This window comes from Electrophorus electricus, chromosome 5, assembly GCF_041902795.1.
Source record: "Electrophorus electricus isolate QZ-2024a chromosome 5, ASM4190279v1, whole genome shotgun sequence".
NCBI lineage: Eukaryota > Metazoa > Chordata > Actinopteri > Gymnotiformes > Gymnotidae > Electrophorus > Electrophorus electricus.
Window position 1 is genome coordinate 40,001 of NC_137501.1, and position 16,582 is coordinate 56,582.

At 41.1% G+C, this 16,582-nt stretch overlaps 1 protein-coding gene across 2 annotated transcripts in view; it reads left to right on the forward strand.

The window, feature by feature from the left end:
* hira (histone cell cycle regulator a) overlaps window positions 1-12,645 on the forward strand; it is a 31,318-nt gene extending 18,673 nt beyond the window's left edge. Inside the window, exons 25-26 of one of the 2 annotated variants that reach the window (XR_014123931.1) lie at window positions 8,376-10,404; window positions 11,127-12,639. Coding sequence is in view for 1 of the 2 variants with exons in the window: in XM_081714869.1 (XP_081570995.1) it covers window positions 8,376-8,411 (36 nt within the window). In the remaining variant the exon portion in view is untranslated. Of the gene's footprint in view, window positions 1-8,375 lie in introns of both variants that reach the window. The other variant, XM_081714869.1, reaches the window with a different exon arrangement.
* Window positions 12,646-16,582: the final 3,937 nt, after the last annotated feature.

The following is a 16,582-nucleotide window of genomic DNA, read 5'->3' on the forward strand; positions in this document are numbered from 1 at the left end:
CATTAATAGTTGAAAAGTAGCAGAAAAGTTCTGTGAGGCCAAATTGGGTGGGCTCCTATTACTGTGTGGCTGTCCTCGGATCGGGGACGCAGACACCTGGATGAGAAGATAGCTGGCCTGAAGATTGCAGAGGAAATCCAGTGACATGGGTAACTGCAGGGTTCACACTGAATGTCAGAGTTTGACACACATCCTTGACTTGCGATGTCGATGTTAGAATGGGACCAACACGAGATCTGTCAGAGCTCATTATCGGAGGTTGTGGACCTGTTGAAGAACATTAAGTTTACACCTCAACAGGAGCAGCAAAGTTGCTCTGTTTTATCCTGTTCAAGATTAGGAAATGACAGTTTTCCTGCCGTGTAGTTCATGAAAGATGGTATCAAGTGTGCTGAAACATTCCTTAATTAAATAGTAAAATAATTGTGTTATGTAATACAGCCTGTTTATCAAAGGCTACATTGGAAAAAGTGATTCTAGTAGAGTTGGGTGTAATCTGTATTATTATATTAGCAGAGTTAGGTATTATCTAAGGAAGGACCAGAGGGAATTAAATTCCTACTTTTTCTGTTCCTTAGTTTTCTAATCCACTTACTGTACAACCTTTAAAACAGGTTGAGCATGAGTTTATTTTTAAAGAACTCCAAAAGGTGTTTTTTCCATTTTTTCAGTCAACAATGCTGATACCAAATGGCAGGGCAATTTAAAATAGCGCCCCCCTCCCAGGCCAGTCTGTATCTACACCTGCACAAAACTCCAGTTTTAGAACAACAGCTGATGTGATGTTGGATCGGCATGATGGGGAGGGGTGGAGGTGGGCCCCTTGAGAGCAGCACGTTAATACTGAGCGCTATTACAGGCCAGGCGGCTTGGAGTTGGGCTCAGCGATGGCTTGGCAGTCTGTCAGTGTTCATGGCTCCCATCCCTGAGGATTCACAGGAGGAAGTCGGCTCCTTTTATTTTTAGATCACCAACATGTCACCAACACCCAAACGGGCAAATAGGCGGCTGTCACTCACAGGATTTGTTGGATGAATGTCAAACTGAAATTGCAAGGCTCATAATAAGCACGTCTTCTGTAGCTGTGCCAGGCTGGTCTGCAAATTAGGAAATTCAGAGATCTGGAATCCTTGGTATGTGGGCTGTGCAGAAATTCATTTGACATTAGAGAATTTTCACATAAGGCTAGATTCTCTGAATACAATTGGTCCATCTGGCTAAGGAGGCAGAAAAGTTTATTTATTTATTTTGTTAGTTATTAAAGGCTTTTTGAGAAGACGAGAGCTTAGTGTGCAGACAGTGCACACGTGGCACAAAGCTAAGCCATGAGGAGGAAGTCTCGTATGTGGTGCCTGCTTTGATTACAGAGAGATCGTGCCTTACTGAAAGAGTGACATGAATCAGTAAAGGCCAGATTACATCCAAGATTCGTGACAATGCATGCTAGAACCACCTGCAATGAGGTGCAGTGAAAACATTCTTAAATCAGAACATCTTATGTCAAAGCAAGGAACTGGCACTAATCCTTAAATGTGGTGGGCTTCTGAGCTACTTATTCTATCCTACAGAGGCCTGTAGCTTTCACTCACAAGTGTGGTGCACCTCCCTCAGCTGTGGACCTCAGCTGTGCACTGTTTATTCTTAAAACCCTCTAAACTGAGAACACCTCTGGAGAACAGCTATCACCTGGAGTATTGATCCAATATAGGTATGGATGATGTGCACAGTTAATAGAGTTCAGATAGCCATCCAGAATGAATGGGACTGAGCTGCAGGCTTCTGACAGAAGGACCTGTCCATACATCTGGGCACCTTTCCTGATTCACTGATCTTTTGCGCAGTGCTGGCTTTCATAATTCAGACCCGTTAATCTGCTATTTGGTATCTTTTTCCCACCTTCCTAATAAGAAATGCAGCGCCCCACCCTCAACCCCGAAGTCTCTGCTTGGATTTTAGCACCCTGGCCTACTCTCTCCTCCTCTTCTGCTTTCATTTCAGAATATTGAGAAATCATTCACACCCCCACGTGGGCAGAATTAAATCCATCAGACAGTGCTCTGCAGAATGTAAAATGTCCGCGGACGCAGTGCGAGACAGGTTTGCAAGCATGGTGCTAGGGCGAGAGGACCTCCTGTTAGGCAGAAGCTACTCCAGCATGGATACTATAAGGGGAGGGGAGGCCCTGTCAGTGCTGTCGCCTGATGGGTTGCCGTCTTGCGTTTAGCTTGTTATGCTAGAGTTTTGAGTTATGTTAGAGATATACTTTTCAGAGTCATGTTTTATGAGTATGCTTAACATTGCAGAGTCGTGTTTTATAAATATGCTGAACATTGCAGAGTCGTGTTTTATGAATATGCTGAACATTGCAGAGTCGTGTTTTATGAATATGCTGAACATTGCAGAGTTGTGTTTTATGAGTATTGCTGAACATGGCAGTCGTGTTTTATGAATATGCTGAACATTGCTGAGTCTTGTTCTGACAAAGGTTTGAGTTCTAAGGCCACACTTGCTTCACTAACTTACTTACCAACTCAGATGCTTAATACAGTTCCAGCTGGTTTAATACGGTTTTCCTGCCCTTACTGTGCATGCAGGGTTTTGAGGGAAGACTGTTAGAGCTGAGCTGACATCGCCAATGAGTACTAATCAGAAGAAAGTGTGTGTGTGTGTGTGTGTGTGTGTGTGTGTGTGTGTGTTGCTCTCATTGTGTGTGCCTCTGTAAGGGAAGGAATATTCAAATGCAATCACTCTGAATTATAGCTTTGGTTGGAATAACTGCAGCTTACTGATGAGCAAGCTCAACAGACTTGTACCTCTCCCCCTAGAGCAAACCCCCCCCACACACACACTTTATAGTAATAAGACTGTAAACAGAAAATATTTTGTCAGTTCCATTTAAACAAATAGATTTTTTTTTTGTCTTAAGCAATAAATAAGATGTCTCGTAATTCCAAAAAGCAAATGGTTGTTTTGTCCAATGGGGCCTGTCATTTACTGTCTTTATATGATTAATGTGCATGTCCCTCACGATGATGAGTCTTTCTTGCATTTTCACCAGCTAGGTATGACCTTTCATCTAATTTTGCTGAACACGAGAAGGGTTAGCTGATATTAGATTTAAAACTCTGATGTTTGCCTGTGTAGCTAGTGTGTGCTTTTCCAGTACCATTGGGATGATTATCGCTCTCCCTTCAGGCCATAATGCAGACTGTGATAATATGAACTTAATACATGTCTACAATATATACTCAAATGAATTCACATTAATAAAATACACTGACAATAGAAGAAAACAATGAAAAAATAAACAGATTACCAATTTCACAAAAGTTCAATATTGCCGATTAATCACAGTATCTGAGCTTCCGCCATTTTCTAAACGTGCCGGCAGCAGGAAGGGCGTGAGACATCAGTGTGCGTGTAGAGTCTTCATTCTCCAAGATCAAAGAGCGATGCACACGAGCAAGCTCAAAATAAACAGAAACCGAAACAATCGGCTGGCAGGAAAGGCTCAAAGCTCGTGCCGTCAGAGCAGACTAGCTGGATATATTTTCTTAGACAAGCAATGCGCAGCCACCTGTGGGCTTTAAATAAGTGAGAAAACAAATAAAGCACACGAGCTCCTGATGATTAATAATCAGGCGAATGGAAGCCAGTGGTTAAGGTACTCAACTTGTTATTGGAAGGTTGCCAGTTCAAGTCCCACCACTGGCAAGTTGCCACTGTTGGGCCCCTGAGCAAGGCCCTTAACCCTCAATTACTCAAGTTGTACTCAGTCATAATTGTGAGCTGCTTTGGATAAAAGTGTCAGCTAAATGCCATAAATGTGTGTATGTGTGTGTGTGTGTGTGTGTGTGTGTGTGTGTGTGTCAATGGGTGTGTCCCTCCGTCTGGGTACTCTGTGCACCATGACAATAAAATCATAAAAAATGCATGAAGAGGTGACATTTTAGTTCCAACTGCACCCTCTAGAATACAAAGATAAGAAAAATGAACAATAGAGTAACATATCTGTATTGTAAAAGATATGCACAACTGGATGTCAAAGGGAAAGCACATTGCAGAGACTCCTGAGACAATTTAAGAAAATGAATTCTCAGTATCTCCATAAATACAATGGATTAGCTTTGCCATCTTTGCCAATTTTAACACCAGCTAACCGCATCATCTCACTCAAATAGTCGCATAGCCTAGCACACTAGACATAACTCACTTTTACAACTACACCAAGAAACAAAAACAATTCCAAAATATGAAATATATCTCTAAAAATCATATTACATATGAATATTCAGTGCTCTCTCATCAGTACTTAACGCAGACTGAAGGAAAGAAGGTGTGAAAAGTGTGAACCAATGAATTACGTATGTCTCTTAGAGATAGTATTGTTTTTAACCCAAATGGTTTTACCATTTAACAGTTTGTTTTTCACATTAAATAGACATATTGTGTGTTGCAGATTGACAACTATTTATACATTTACCATGATGCAGATTTATATGAAATGAAAAGCAAAATTTCGATAATTTTTCACACTCTCTATATTTATCCCTCCTGAATTTCAGAGAATTCCTGCTCAGGTTGTATAGTTTCCCTCAGTGTGCTCTTGAATTTTCCATCAAGACAATTCAAGGTATATAACAAAAGCTTTCAGACAATTTAATACAGCCAAAGTCAAAAGCAACTGTCCTCCAGAATCACTTTTGAGTTCTTCCAATTCACACATGGCCCAATCACAAATTCAGTCTAACAGCATCTGCAGGACAGAGCTGGAGAAAACAAAAGATAATCGCGCCTCTGATTCTCTTCTAGACATACGAAGCCTTACACAACACACTAACACCCAGCCCTATCTTCTCTATTTCTCTAACAGTTTGTTCATCTGACAAACACTAACACTAACTCTGGCCTTCTTTTCTTTATTTTATTAGAAGCTATGAACACATTAAAAAAGATGACAACAAAGTCATCAAAAACTGGGATTTCTTAAACATCTTACTTGTGATACAAATTGTGTCAGACTTTTGGACCAAATTTTCCATGAGGCAGTTCACTTTTTTACTATTCGACCTGCACTAGAGCAATTTTATTGTCTGTGTGAGAGGTAAGTGGACTGTCTGCACTAAATGTAGAGTCAAAAACATCATGCGAGCTATTGCCTGAATTGCGATAGTTCTGATGACTGGGGCTTGTGTCCACTAGTCTGAGAGTTGTATCTACAGGCTTGTGAAACACTAAAAGACTCATTTTGAAACAGAGTGATGTGCTGTCACATTTATTTAGTGATTCTTGATTTTCAACCTCAGTGTCATTTAACACCCAGTGACTTGTCTTGTCTCCAATAAATTCCCATTCACAGGAATGGTCAGGTAAGGAAGCAATCTCTGAAAGAATCTTGTTGAAGTTACTCTCGCTCAAAGTCTTGAGGGGCAAAAAACTGATATCAAGCAGCAGGGTTTGTGCAATATTTACTGCCCCTTCTAAATTTGACCTCAGTTGCCTTACTTAACTGCTATAGCTTGTGAATCTTGGATTTCTGAGTACCTGTTGAAACACGACACCCTTAGGGAGTCTGTGCTCACCACCAAACATTAAAAGTAATGGGGCATACCCAATCATTTTGTGAATAGTCACATTGTAACCAAATGTGACCATTTGAATCTGCTGTGGCCATTTACTTTTCTCTTTCAGCACCAAGTTCTCTGAGCATGTAGTCAAGAGCCCTTTGATTTCCTCATTGGGTGATAGCTGGTGGTGTATGACTTTTTACAGCAGGCAGTGTGAGTAACTAGATAATTTACTTTCAAAGTTTTTTTCCTGATCACTCTGTATGCACCCTGGAAACCTATCCACACAAAACACATCCATATATATACAAAACATTCCACAGCTTTTTTGCAAATGATTTTGCCATCTGATTTAGGAAAGGAAATGCAGAACTTCTTCTAACTCATTAAGTGATCGGTGAAGACTAAAACATTCACAGTTCTTTTTTTGCTGTCTTCAGCTGTCCAGAAATCAATACACACCAATTCCATGGGTGCAGAACTAATAGTTCTAATAGTCTCAAGGTGAGCTCATGCAGCTGGTTCTGGAGTCAGTGGCAGTGTTTGATATACTCCTTCACATCATGCTCCACGCCACACCAAAAAATCGTTGCTCAGCTAAATAAGAGGGATTTGGCCTGGCCTTGGTATCCTGCTAAGTTAAGCACCCCTTTTAACTATCGGTCCTTCAGGTTCTTTGGAACAACATACTGGAACCTTTTATGTCTAGTTATTGGGTCTTTCCTATAAAGTATCCCGTCTTATAATATCTATCTCTCTGATTAAGTACCTGCAACAGTTTTAGGCCCAGTTGTGCTTTTTCCTGTATTGAAAGTTTCTATTTTTGAATGATAATATGACTATAGAAAGCAAAAGATCCTCTTATTAGTGGCTCAGACCTCTGCAGCTCCCTCCCATTGTATGTGAGCCTGGCATATCGCTTTTACAGAATCAAAATTGAGAGAATGTAAGGGCACACAGTTCTCAAATTTGCCTGACTGGTCATGTTTCAAACTGAGACTGAGCTTTGAAACAAAAAGCATCTTGAATGCCACCTTCCCCTACACCTTCTTTGCTCACAAATGTAATTTGGTGCACTCTATATTCATTAGCTGGGATTGGAGAAAATACTGCCCTGAGTTCATCCAAGGACACATCAACAGAACAAATGGGCATGAAAACTCCAGATGAGTCAGAACAACACAGTTCAAGAGCTTCTTTTTGAGGCTGGTGAATACATCATCACACTTCATGTCACAATCTTTTCCTGTTTTTCCACTATTTATTCTTGTTATTCCACTATTTTTCTTTTCTCTGTGGCATGCAGTGAAGGTGAAAAGGGGCTTGGCTACAGATGAACAGTTGAGGATAAAGTGCTGGTAGAAGAAAATCATCCTTAGAAAAGACATGACTCTTCTTGCTGATGGACTACAACCATCATGTTCCAGGAGATGCCGCTTTGTCAAAGCCAAAATAACCTCAACTTGTTTAGGGTCTACCGCCACTCCCTTCTTGTCAGTAATATGACCTAAAAATGTAATTGAAGTTCACATCAGATAATCTTTTGGACTGAGATTCAGATTGTCCTGGACTATTACACAGATTCAAGACTATTACAGAGTCTTGGTCATGCATTGAGATGTTATAGAAACCTGACCTGAGGTCCAAAGTGCCACCAGGCAGTCTGATTGACATGGGAGGGAGTGTGCAACCTTGATTGTCCGGGCATTCAGCTACCTAAAATCAGTGCACATATGAAGTCTTCCATCCTTTCTCCACACCATCATAAGGTGTGTGAGGCACTCTTTGATATGGCAGCCAAAAAAGTTGCTCATTAGTCATACAATGAACAAAGCCCTTAGCCTCCCCACTCTAAAGAATGCTTTGAAAACACATCCTGACACTAGTTGGACTAAGTCCCTTTTAGCTTGTGTGCACACTTGGCAAGATTCAAAACCAATATCAGCTAAACCAATGCTAGACAGCTCTTGCTTCAAATCAGCTTCTGTAAAGCTCATGGTTGATGACAGTTCAGTCACATTCAGTTGTTTGCTCTGGCAAAATCTTTCACTGCCAAACACAGTGAGGCATCAGCTACATCATCTGATGTTTCTTGTCAGCATGTTTTTTTTTTTTCTTTCTGAGGGGTTGAATGGGAACTTTCACGGGAATCTAGCAATCTCCCCACATATGTGTAATCACCCTTCCCACAATGACATTTCTCAGTACTAACCTGCAGGTTGTAAGTTCAGTGATCACTGGGGAAACAGGAGAATTGCAGGACAGGTTTCCCCTAACCATATATTCTTGTCTGGGTACCTAGGCTTACTGGGTCACTAACCCTAGGCTTACTGGGTCAATAACACTGGGTTTATCAATTCAAAGGTGGTAATCTATGTGGTCTAGTAGCTATATTTTTACCTGATATTTGTCAAATTTGAACCCAACAGACTATTTTAATATGACCTGGCATCTCCTTGTTTGAAGCACAGATGCCTGGGCAAGTTGCATATTTTACTCAAGCACTCTGTCTAACAAGTTAATAAGGCTTTGAACGGAATTATCTTCAACTCCCAATTTAGGGTGTGTGGCTGTTCCAGTTGTCAGCAAATTCCCTGATAGGGCACCAGTGCTGTCAGATGGCAATGTGTTTGTAGTATTGAACTCCATCTCACTTTCACTGGCTTGACAATAAGCCAATGTATGACTATGTATGTGACAAATAAACCAAACTTGAAACTTGAAACTTGAAACTACTCATCTTGGAGGGACTGAATGATTAGGTTTTGTCAACATCTGTGTCTTTACCTTTCTCTGGTGTTCATCAAGCCACTCATGCACTTCAGAATCGGACCACTTCTTTGATGTCTCGAACTTGAAAACAGAAGCCCACCCACCGGACTGATGAGTGCGGATGAGTCTCTGGCGAAGGAGCTAAACACATGCTTCGCTCTCTTCGAGGCTACATCTAGCAGCGCTAGCGCTAACAACGCTAATGGTGCTATCGGCGCAGCCAACGGCACATGCGCAAAGCCCAACATAGAACAGCGCCCCCTCGAAATCACGGAAAGTGACGTGAGGAGAGTGTTTAAAAGGGTGAATACCAGGAAGGCGGCGGGACCAGACGGTATCTGCGGAAGAGTCCTCAAAGCCTGCGCAGATCAGCTAGCCCCGGTATTCACCAACATCTTCAATCTCTCCCTGACGCTCGGTACCATCCCATCCAGCTTCAAGAGATCCACCATCGTCCCTGTCCCAAAGAAACCTCGACCCTCCGGCCTCAATGACTACCACCCTGTTGCCCTGACATCAGTCGTGATGAAGTGTTTTGAAAAGCTATTCAGAGACTTCATCACTTCTTCACTGCCAGCCTCCATGGACCCACTGCAGTTTGCATACCGCCACAACCGCTCCACTGATGAAGCAATTGCACACCTGCTCCACACTACACTGACCCACCTGAACAAAGGGAGGGGTAATTATGTTAAAATGCTGTTTGTCGACTACAGTTCAGCATTTAACACTATCATCCCCTCCCTACTCACTACTAAGTTGGAGGATCTAGGACTGCATACATCCCAGTGCGACTGGATCTCCAACTTCCTAACAGACAGACCACAATCAGTACGGGTGGGCAACTGTGTCTCATCCACCCTCACCCTCAGCACTGGAGCTCCTCAGGGTTATGTCCTATGCCCTCTGCTCTACTCACTGTACACCTACGACTGCGCAGCCACTTCCAGCTCCACCATCATTGTCAAGTTTGCTGATGATACCGTCGTCATGGGCCTAATCTCGGACAAAGACGAGAGGGCCTACCTGGAGGAGATTAAGACCAATACAGAGAGACTGAAGAGGAGCTTCTACCCACAGGCCATTCGGGCCCTGAATTAGGGCAACTGATAAACTGTAGGGACCACCACCCCCATGTGACTGTAAATCTGTAAATATGTAAGCTGGAATTGTACATTGTGTACATACACATATATCCATATATACATTGTTATATATACATATTTTTTGTATATATATATATATATATATATATATATTTTTTTTTTTCCTTATGTACCCCTGTTTGTTTTTTTTCCCCTCAGTTTGGACAGAGCACTCTCAAACCATTTCACTGTGAGTTATACCGTGTATGACTATGTATGTGACCAAATAAACCAAACTTGAACTTGAAAACTACTGCAAGACTAGAATCCAGACAGTGTTTCACAAACATCAGTTACTTCTTGATTTGGATCTACTATACTACGACCTTGCCTCTTCAAACATTCTTCAGCCACATTGATTGCTCTATTCAGCCTTTTCCAGTAATCAAAGGTACTCTCTCCAGAAACTGGTAGTTTTATAAAAGATTGTCAGAAGCATGGAGGAATACATGAGCTCACTAAAATGCTGCTTGACTATGTCAGTAATTACTTTGGGATTGCTTTGGGGTTGAGATCACAGTTTTCTTTTGCTTTGCCCATAATGTTGGACTGGATCTCATGACAGTGTTTGCTAATAGGAATACTGGTCCTTCTTAAGTATGCATCCATTAATTCATCCCACTCATGAATTGTTTACTAATTGGTGCTATTGCCTCTTGGTGATGGGTCCTTGGGATCAGATTTCATAGCTATCTTAACACCAGTTAAAATTGGGTTGGTGGATTGTGGTGTTTTGTGTGATATTGTAATGATAACCTCGTGCTGGTTGCTTCTGCTGTAACTGAGCACTGAATGAGTTACCTGAGCTATCTGTGTGATAAGATTTTCTAGAGCTGCATTTGTCAAGTCTTCAGTAGAACCAAGGGATCCAACTGGTTGCTGAGTGGAATCACTAGGCAACTGTGTTGAACATAGAGCAGGTGAGTCTGCAAAACCTCTACTGCTCTACTGCTTCTCTAAATATCCTCTCTCTCTCATAACTAAAATCATGACCATAAATTCTCGGTATCTCTGTAAACACAATGGATTAGCTTTGCTCAATCCATTTTAACACCAGCTAACCACATCACCTTGCTCAATTAGTCGCATATCCTAGTACACTAGACATAACTAACTTTTGCAACTATACCAAGAAACAAAAACAATTACAAAACATGAAATATATCTCTAACAATCAGGTAATATTACGTATGAATGTCATTTTACAATATTCGGTGCTTTAGATCTGCTTTTAAATGGAACGTTTCATATACATACTTCTCCCTTCAGTGGACTGTACTGCTGCATGGAGCTCACAAAATTTCTACCAGGTCTACCGACTAATACCTTAAACTGCAAATAGCCAAGACAGCAATATATCTCTATTCCTTTCCATGCTCAGATGGGATTTCCTTGGAAAAATCTGTGTTGTATGCAGCAGAGTAGACTCACAGGCAATCAATATCTGCTTCAAGCAGATTTTTCAGTTTTTCAGGAGCTGAGAATGCTTTTCTGTATTTAACACAGACTGAAGGAAAGAAAGTGTGAACCAAAGTACTGCATACATCTCTTAAAGAGAGCACAATGTTTTTTAACAGAAATGATTTTAACATTTAACTGTGTTTTTTGCACTAAATAGAATGAGACATATTATGTGTTGCAGATTGAAAATGACCTGATGCAGATTTATATGAAGCAAAAAGAAACTCAGCAAAAGCGTAATAGATATTCGCTACACCAACAAGGCCAAAAATGGACCATCTACTTGAAGGCAACAGTGAAAACCCAATCTGTACCTCTAGCCCTTCGATCTTCAAGTACAGTCCTGCTTCACTCACCATCTTTCAAGATGCATGGAAGGCAAGCATCAAGACTCTTCTCTGTCCTGGCAAAGAAAATCCACTGGCTCTCCAAACAGCAGAGCCCCTCGCTGTCTTCAAACGCTGACTGATGGCTCATCTCTGAAAAGCATCTAATTAAACCTAATCAGGTGCACGATGAAAGAGATGAAAAAAGATTTTATTTGCACTTATATTTGTCTCCTTTAATAATTGCTCTTGTGTTGTGTTGTATTATATAACATCATATGGTAGCACTTGTAGACTATAATTATCCCTCTGGTGAAACTTTGACCTGGTCAGCTCTTACCAGCCTGGTTATTGTAATGGCCCATGTCCCCCAGGGCACGGAGCAGGACACACAGACTCCCTTGACTTTGACAGATGTTTATTAACATATAATGCATACGATGATTGCACTCACACATAACATAATCTACTACAAGCAGTGCCAGACCAAGGCCAGGAGGATTGTGAAGGACCTGTCCCATCCCAACAATAGGCTCTTCTCTCTGTTGAGGTCAGGGAGGGCTTTTGCTCCCTGCAGACCAAGACAGAGAGACTGAAGAGGAGCTTCTTCCTACAGGCCATTCGGGCCCTGAACCAGGGAAACTGATAAACTGTGGGGACCACCACCACCATGTAACATAACTGTATATATGTTCAATTACCACCATTTAACATAAAAACTGTAAATATGTCATTTTACAAGATGGATCTGTACATTCTGTACATTGTGTACATACATATACACAACCATATACATTGTACATTGTGTATATAAACATAATATGCATATATTGTACATACATTGTTAATATATTTTTGTACATATATAGAATATATATTTCTCTATGCACCCCTGTTTTCTTTTTCCTCAGTTTGGGCAGAGCACTCTCAACCATTTCACTACGAGTTATACTGTGTATGACTATGTATGTGACAAATAAACCAAACTTGAAACTTGAAACATAAACGGTGAACACAAATACACATTTAACTAGCACAAACTATGTGAATGTTAACAACGATGACATGAACAATGACCAACAATGATGCAACCAACATGGGTTCAAATACATACAAATACATAAAACTAAGCTGTGTGCAGGTGTGTGCTATCAAGCAGGGCTTGGTTACAAACAAGACAATGTGAATTCCACAGCATGCGGCGGGCCATACCACGTGACCAGCGGCAAGGGGAGCATTCTGTGACAGTTATACATCAAGTAAGGGTGAGCATCAGACTCAAATAACCAACATTTCTCATTCCACAGAGACATGTTCACAGATATATGTTTCTCTTTCCCACAAATTCACAAAGTATCAACTTGCCACTATGAAGTCAAACTTTCATCAGCCAGTAATTTATCGCTATTTTAATATAATCCCCAAATTTTGATGTTTACTCCTATTATTTGATGTGTGTATTGTTTCATTTATCTGTTCCTTACTTGTTCCTTATTAATTTGCGTTGTTCATCCGAATCACTTAATTTGTGTGTTGTTACATCATGCTTATTGTAAACAAATTGTTATCCACTCCTATTTGTGTTTACTAGAAATCATATTTTAAGCAATTGTCAATATATTAAAGTCAGTCATTTGTAACGTCTATAGAAAATAGGAAAGTAACTAAGTTGATTATCCAATTGCTCCACACATCCTAGCGTTTATTTGTTCTAAGACCAGGAGTTAGAAATTGTTAGTAAATGTATGATTTTCTTTGTTTAGTAGATTTGTGTTGGAGCCTGTGTATTCCTGTAATCCTGTGGGTCCTACAGGAATTAATTTCCCCCTATTGTGAAAGCTAATGAGTATACATGAATCAGGTGCGCCCTGTCCCCTAACATATACCCAGAAAGTTCAACCCCATTCACAGTCTGGTACAAGGTGTGAAACAGAATGAGGACCCCATCCCCCCCAAAAAATAATTTATTTGGGGAAAATCAAGACCAAATTTTTCTATTGAACTAGAAAATTTCAATACCCTCTTACTAAGTGGTCAGAAAGACTTGAAAATCATATTATCTTTCTTTATTTGTTAGTTTACTAATTTCTTATTGTTAGTTTGTATTCAGTGGAATTCGCCTGGCTGTGTTGATTAAGATTGGAGTTCCATCGTGCTTCCAGCCAAAACTCCTGCTTGGGAAATGCCTGTCCACAAAAGCCTATGACTCTCTACCTGAGCACGCTCCAAAGATCCAATCGCTCAGCACAAGAATCCTGGTCATCATTGGCCCTCATTACTCATGCACTGTTGAACCAGCAACTTTTTAGAAAATGGACACTTTCCCAGTGCCATCCCGGCGGTTTAATGGAAGGTGAACACTCTCTCCCAGTGCCATCTAGATGACTTCAATGTAAGATGGACACTCTCTCCCAGTGCCACCATGGTGGTTTGATGGAAAGCCAACACTCTCTCCCAGTGCCTTCCAGATGGTTTTACATGGGCGAGCCAGCGAGTTGTAAGCACAAGCATTTCCCTTCTTACATTACCAGTTGGTGTCAACAGCAATTGTATTGTCTATACATCCAATTATATCAGTTAACTCTTTCCTCTCATGTGTGGTACAGCCTCCTCATCCTATAATTAGTTCTCATTCACAACAGTCTTTTGTCATGCTCTTTTACCACGAATGTAAAGTTTGAATGTAAAAGGTCACACTCCATGATCTCTCCATGATCGCTCCATGATCGCTCCATGATCGCTCCATGATCGCTCCATGATCTCTCCATGATCTCTCCATGATCTCTCCACTCCTTTTTTCCCCCTGATGTTTACATCATACAACAGCACCAGCTGATCTTTTCAGATTCACACCACATATTGCGGTAACGCATCATATTCATTTGTTATGTGAGTAACAAAAATATAATAAAAATCATTTACATTATAAAAACAACTGAGTTTGATACTATATCAATGCTGCAATTTAACATTGAAAAACTGAAAACTGAAGAAACAGCTTTCAGAGAATAGAACAGAAACAGAGCAGCATGAGTGAGAACAGACTAGTTTGACAACAAACCCCAGAACAGTAAACCAGAGGCAAATACAACAGTGTGAAACAGCTAAATAATGGTTGAATTAAACACTGGAAGAATATTACATTGGTAAGGAGTAGTTAGCATTTATTTGGATTGTCTCTTTTTCAACATTGCTCCAACAAAATTCAATTTTATGTTTTTATAATTCAAGTCTAATAGTATTTTTTAAACTTAGCAATTTTTAGATTGACTCTTCCAGACATGTCCTTTAGAAACCCCTAACCCCTGACCTTGTAATGCACTGCTGCATACTCACAGAATCTCTACCAGGCCTACCAACTAATGCCTCTGTCCTTTACCCTGCAAGTAACTAAGACAGCAATATATCATGCTCAGATGGGATTTCCTTGGTGAAATCTGTGTTGTATGTTGTGGAGTACTCACAGGCAATCAATAGCTTAGAGGTTTTTCACTTTTTCAGGAGCCGAGAACACTTCAGCTCACTCTGTGGCTTGTGGCATTTTGGGTGATACATGGTGTCCTGTGGCGCTAAGGGCTTCTCTCTGCTTTTCCTTTGGGATCCAGAGCCCAAGCCAGACCTGCCCTGGCAGGACAGAGGGGCGGTAGAGGGTGTTGCTGCTCCCTCTGTAGTGACTGTAGTGCAGTGAGGTGTGACATTACCTGCTTGCTGGTGCACCACTGTGAATGCACTATGCAACCTTGCTAAATAAGAGATTTAAATGGCCCTTGAAAATTCTACAAACACCTTCTTGAGTCATTTCTCATGGAACATAAATGCATAGTGCCTATTCATGTGATATGGAAGCAGTACATACGTGAAAAATCTCTCAAAGACCAAAATTAACCGATCCTCCCTCAAACACAGGCAGAGTTATAGTGAGCCCTCTAGACGTTCTTTTTCTGGCTTCTGTTCTTGCTGCCACCTATGGCTATTGCAGTCTTTAGCGCCTACAGTTGTAAAGAAGACCTTTATTGAGCTCTTCTCTGCAGGCCTGACATTTAGGCCATGGGTTGACTCTATCCTGGGGCAAACCACGAAACTGTCACATTCCCCTAACCCCCTCAGAAGACTGCGAAAACAAGACATCAGCCACAGCCTGCAGCTGGGTCCCCCCCTCTCCATGGAGTCTGACACTTGAGTCCTGTGTGTCTGGTGCTAGGACCGGCTCAGTGTATGTGATTCTATGTGTTCCTCATTCCAAAGCAAAACGCGGACTTTCATCAATTTACAGACTAGCACATGTTTGGTCTTTGGAAAAAATAACTCAGGTTCAGGATACTCTACAGAAGTTCACTTGAAAGGATGTGTACTGCCACTTACCACATCCACAAAATGAAATAACACAACGCAAATTATGCAAATAACACATTACTGCAAATTATGAAATATAAAAAAACCCTGAAAAACCTAGCAAAAACCTGTCTAAACCAGTACATTTTTATCTGTATTTAAAACATATAATGCACATAGAGCTTGCATTACTATATTTCTAAAAACAATTCTAGAGTTTAGGTGCTATATAAGAAAGAGATCTCTCACCAACTAGGCTCCAACTGATTTTCAGGATTATCAGAAGTCCTACCTCAGATGAGCAGAGTGCTCAGGACGGTCTATATTGAGGTCAGCAGAGTGCTCAGGATGATCTATATTGAGGTCAGCAGAGTGCTCAGGATGATCTATATTGAGGTCAGCAGAGTGCTCAGGACGATCTATATTGAGGTCAGCAAGACATGTCAGAGCTACAGTGCTGTCAGCTCTCTGCTCTATTCCTCACCATCATTTTCCTTATTCACAGACCCACTGGGCAGAGCCATTCTCAAAACTCAATCTCATAAATCCAGCCAGATTCTTATTAACTCATTCTCATAACTCCACCCTGTTTCTCATCATCTCATTCTCATAGCTCCATCCAGATTCTCATCATCTCATTCTCATAACTCCACCCAGATTCTCATCATCTCATTCTCATAGCTCCATCCAGATTCTCATCATCTCATTCTCATAACTCCACCCAGATTCTCATCATCTCATTCTTATAGCTCCATCCAGATTCCTGTCCCCCATCCACACCATGTCCCCTTCCTCTCAGACTTCCTTTGACCCCTGACCTTCTCTCTCAGGTACAGGTAACCTTGTGGTATCTGAATCCTCGGTCCAGACTTGTGTGTCATTCAGGTCCTTGTGCCATGCTGATAGTCACTGCATACATGGGCAGTGCAGCAACAGGATTTGTGGGTAATCTTGCTGCCTTGCACAGTGGGGGGTCTTT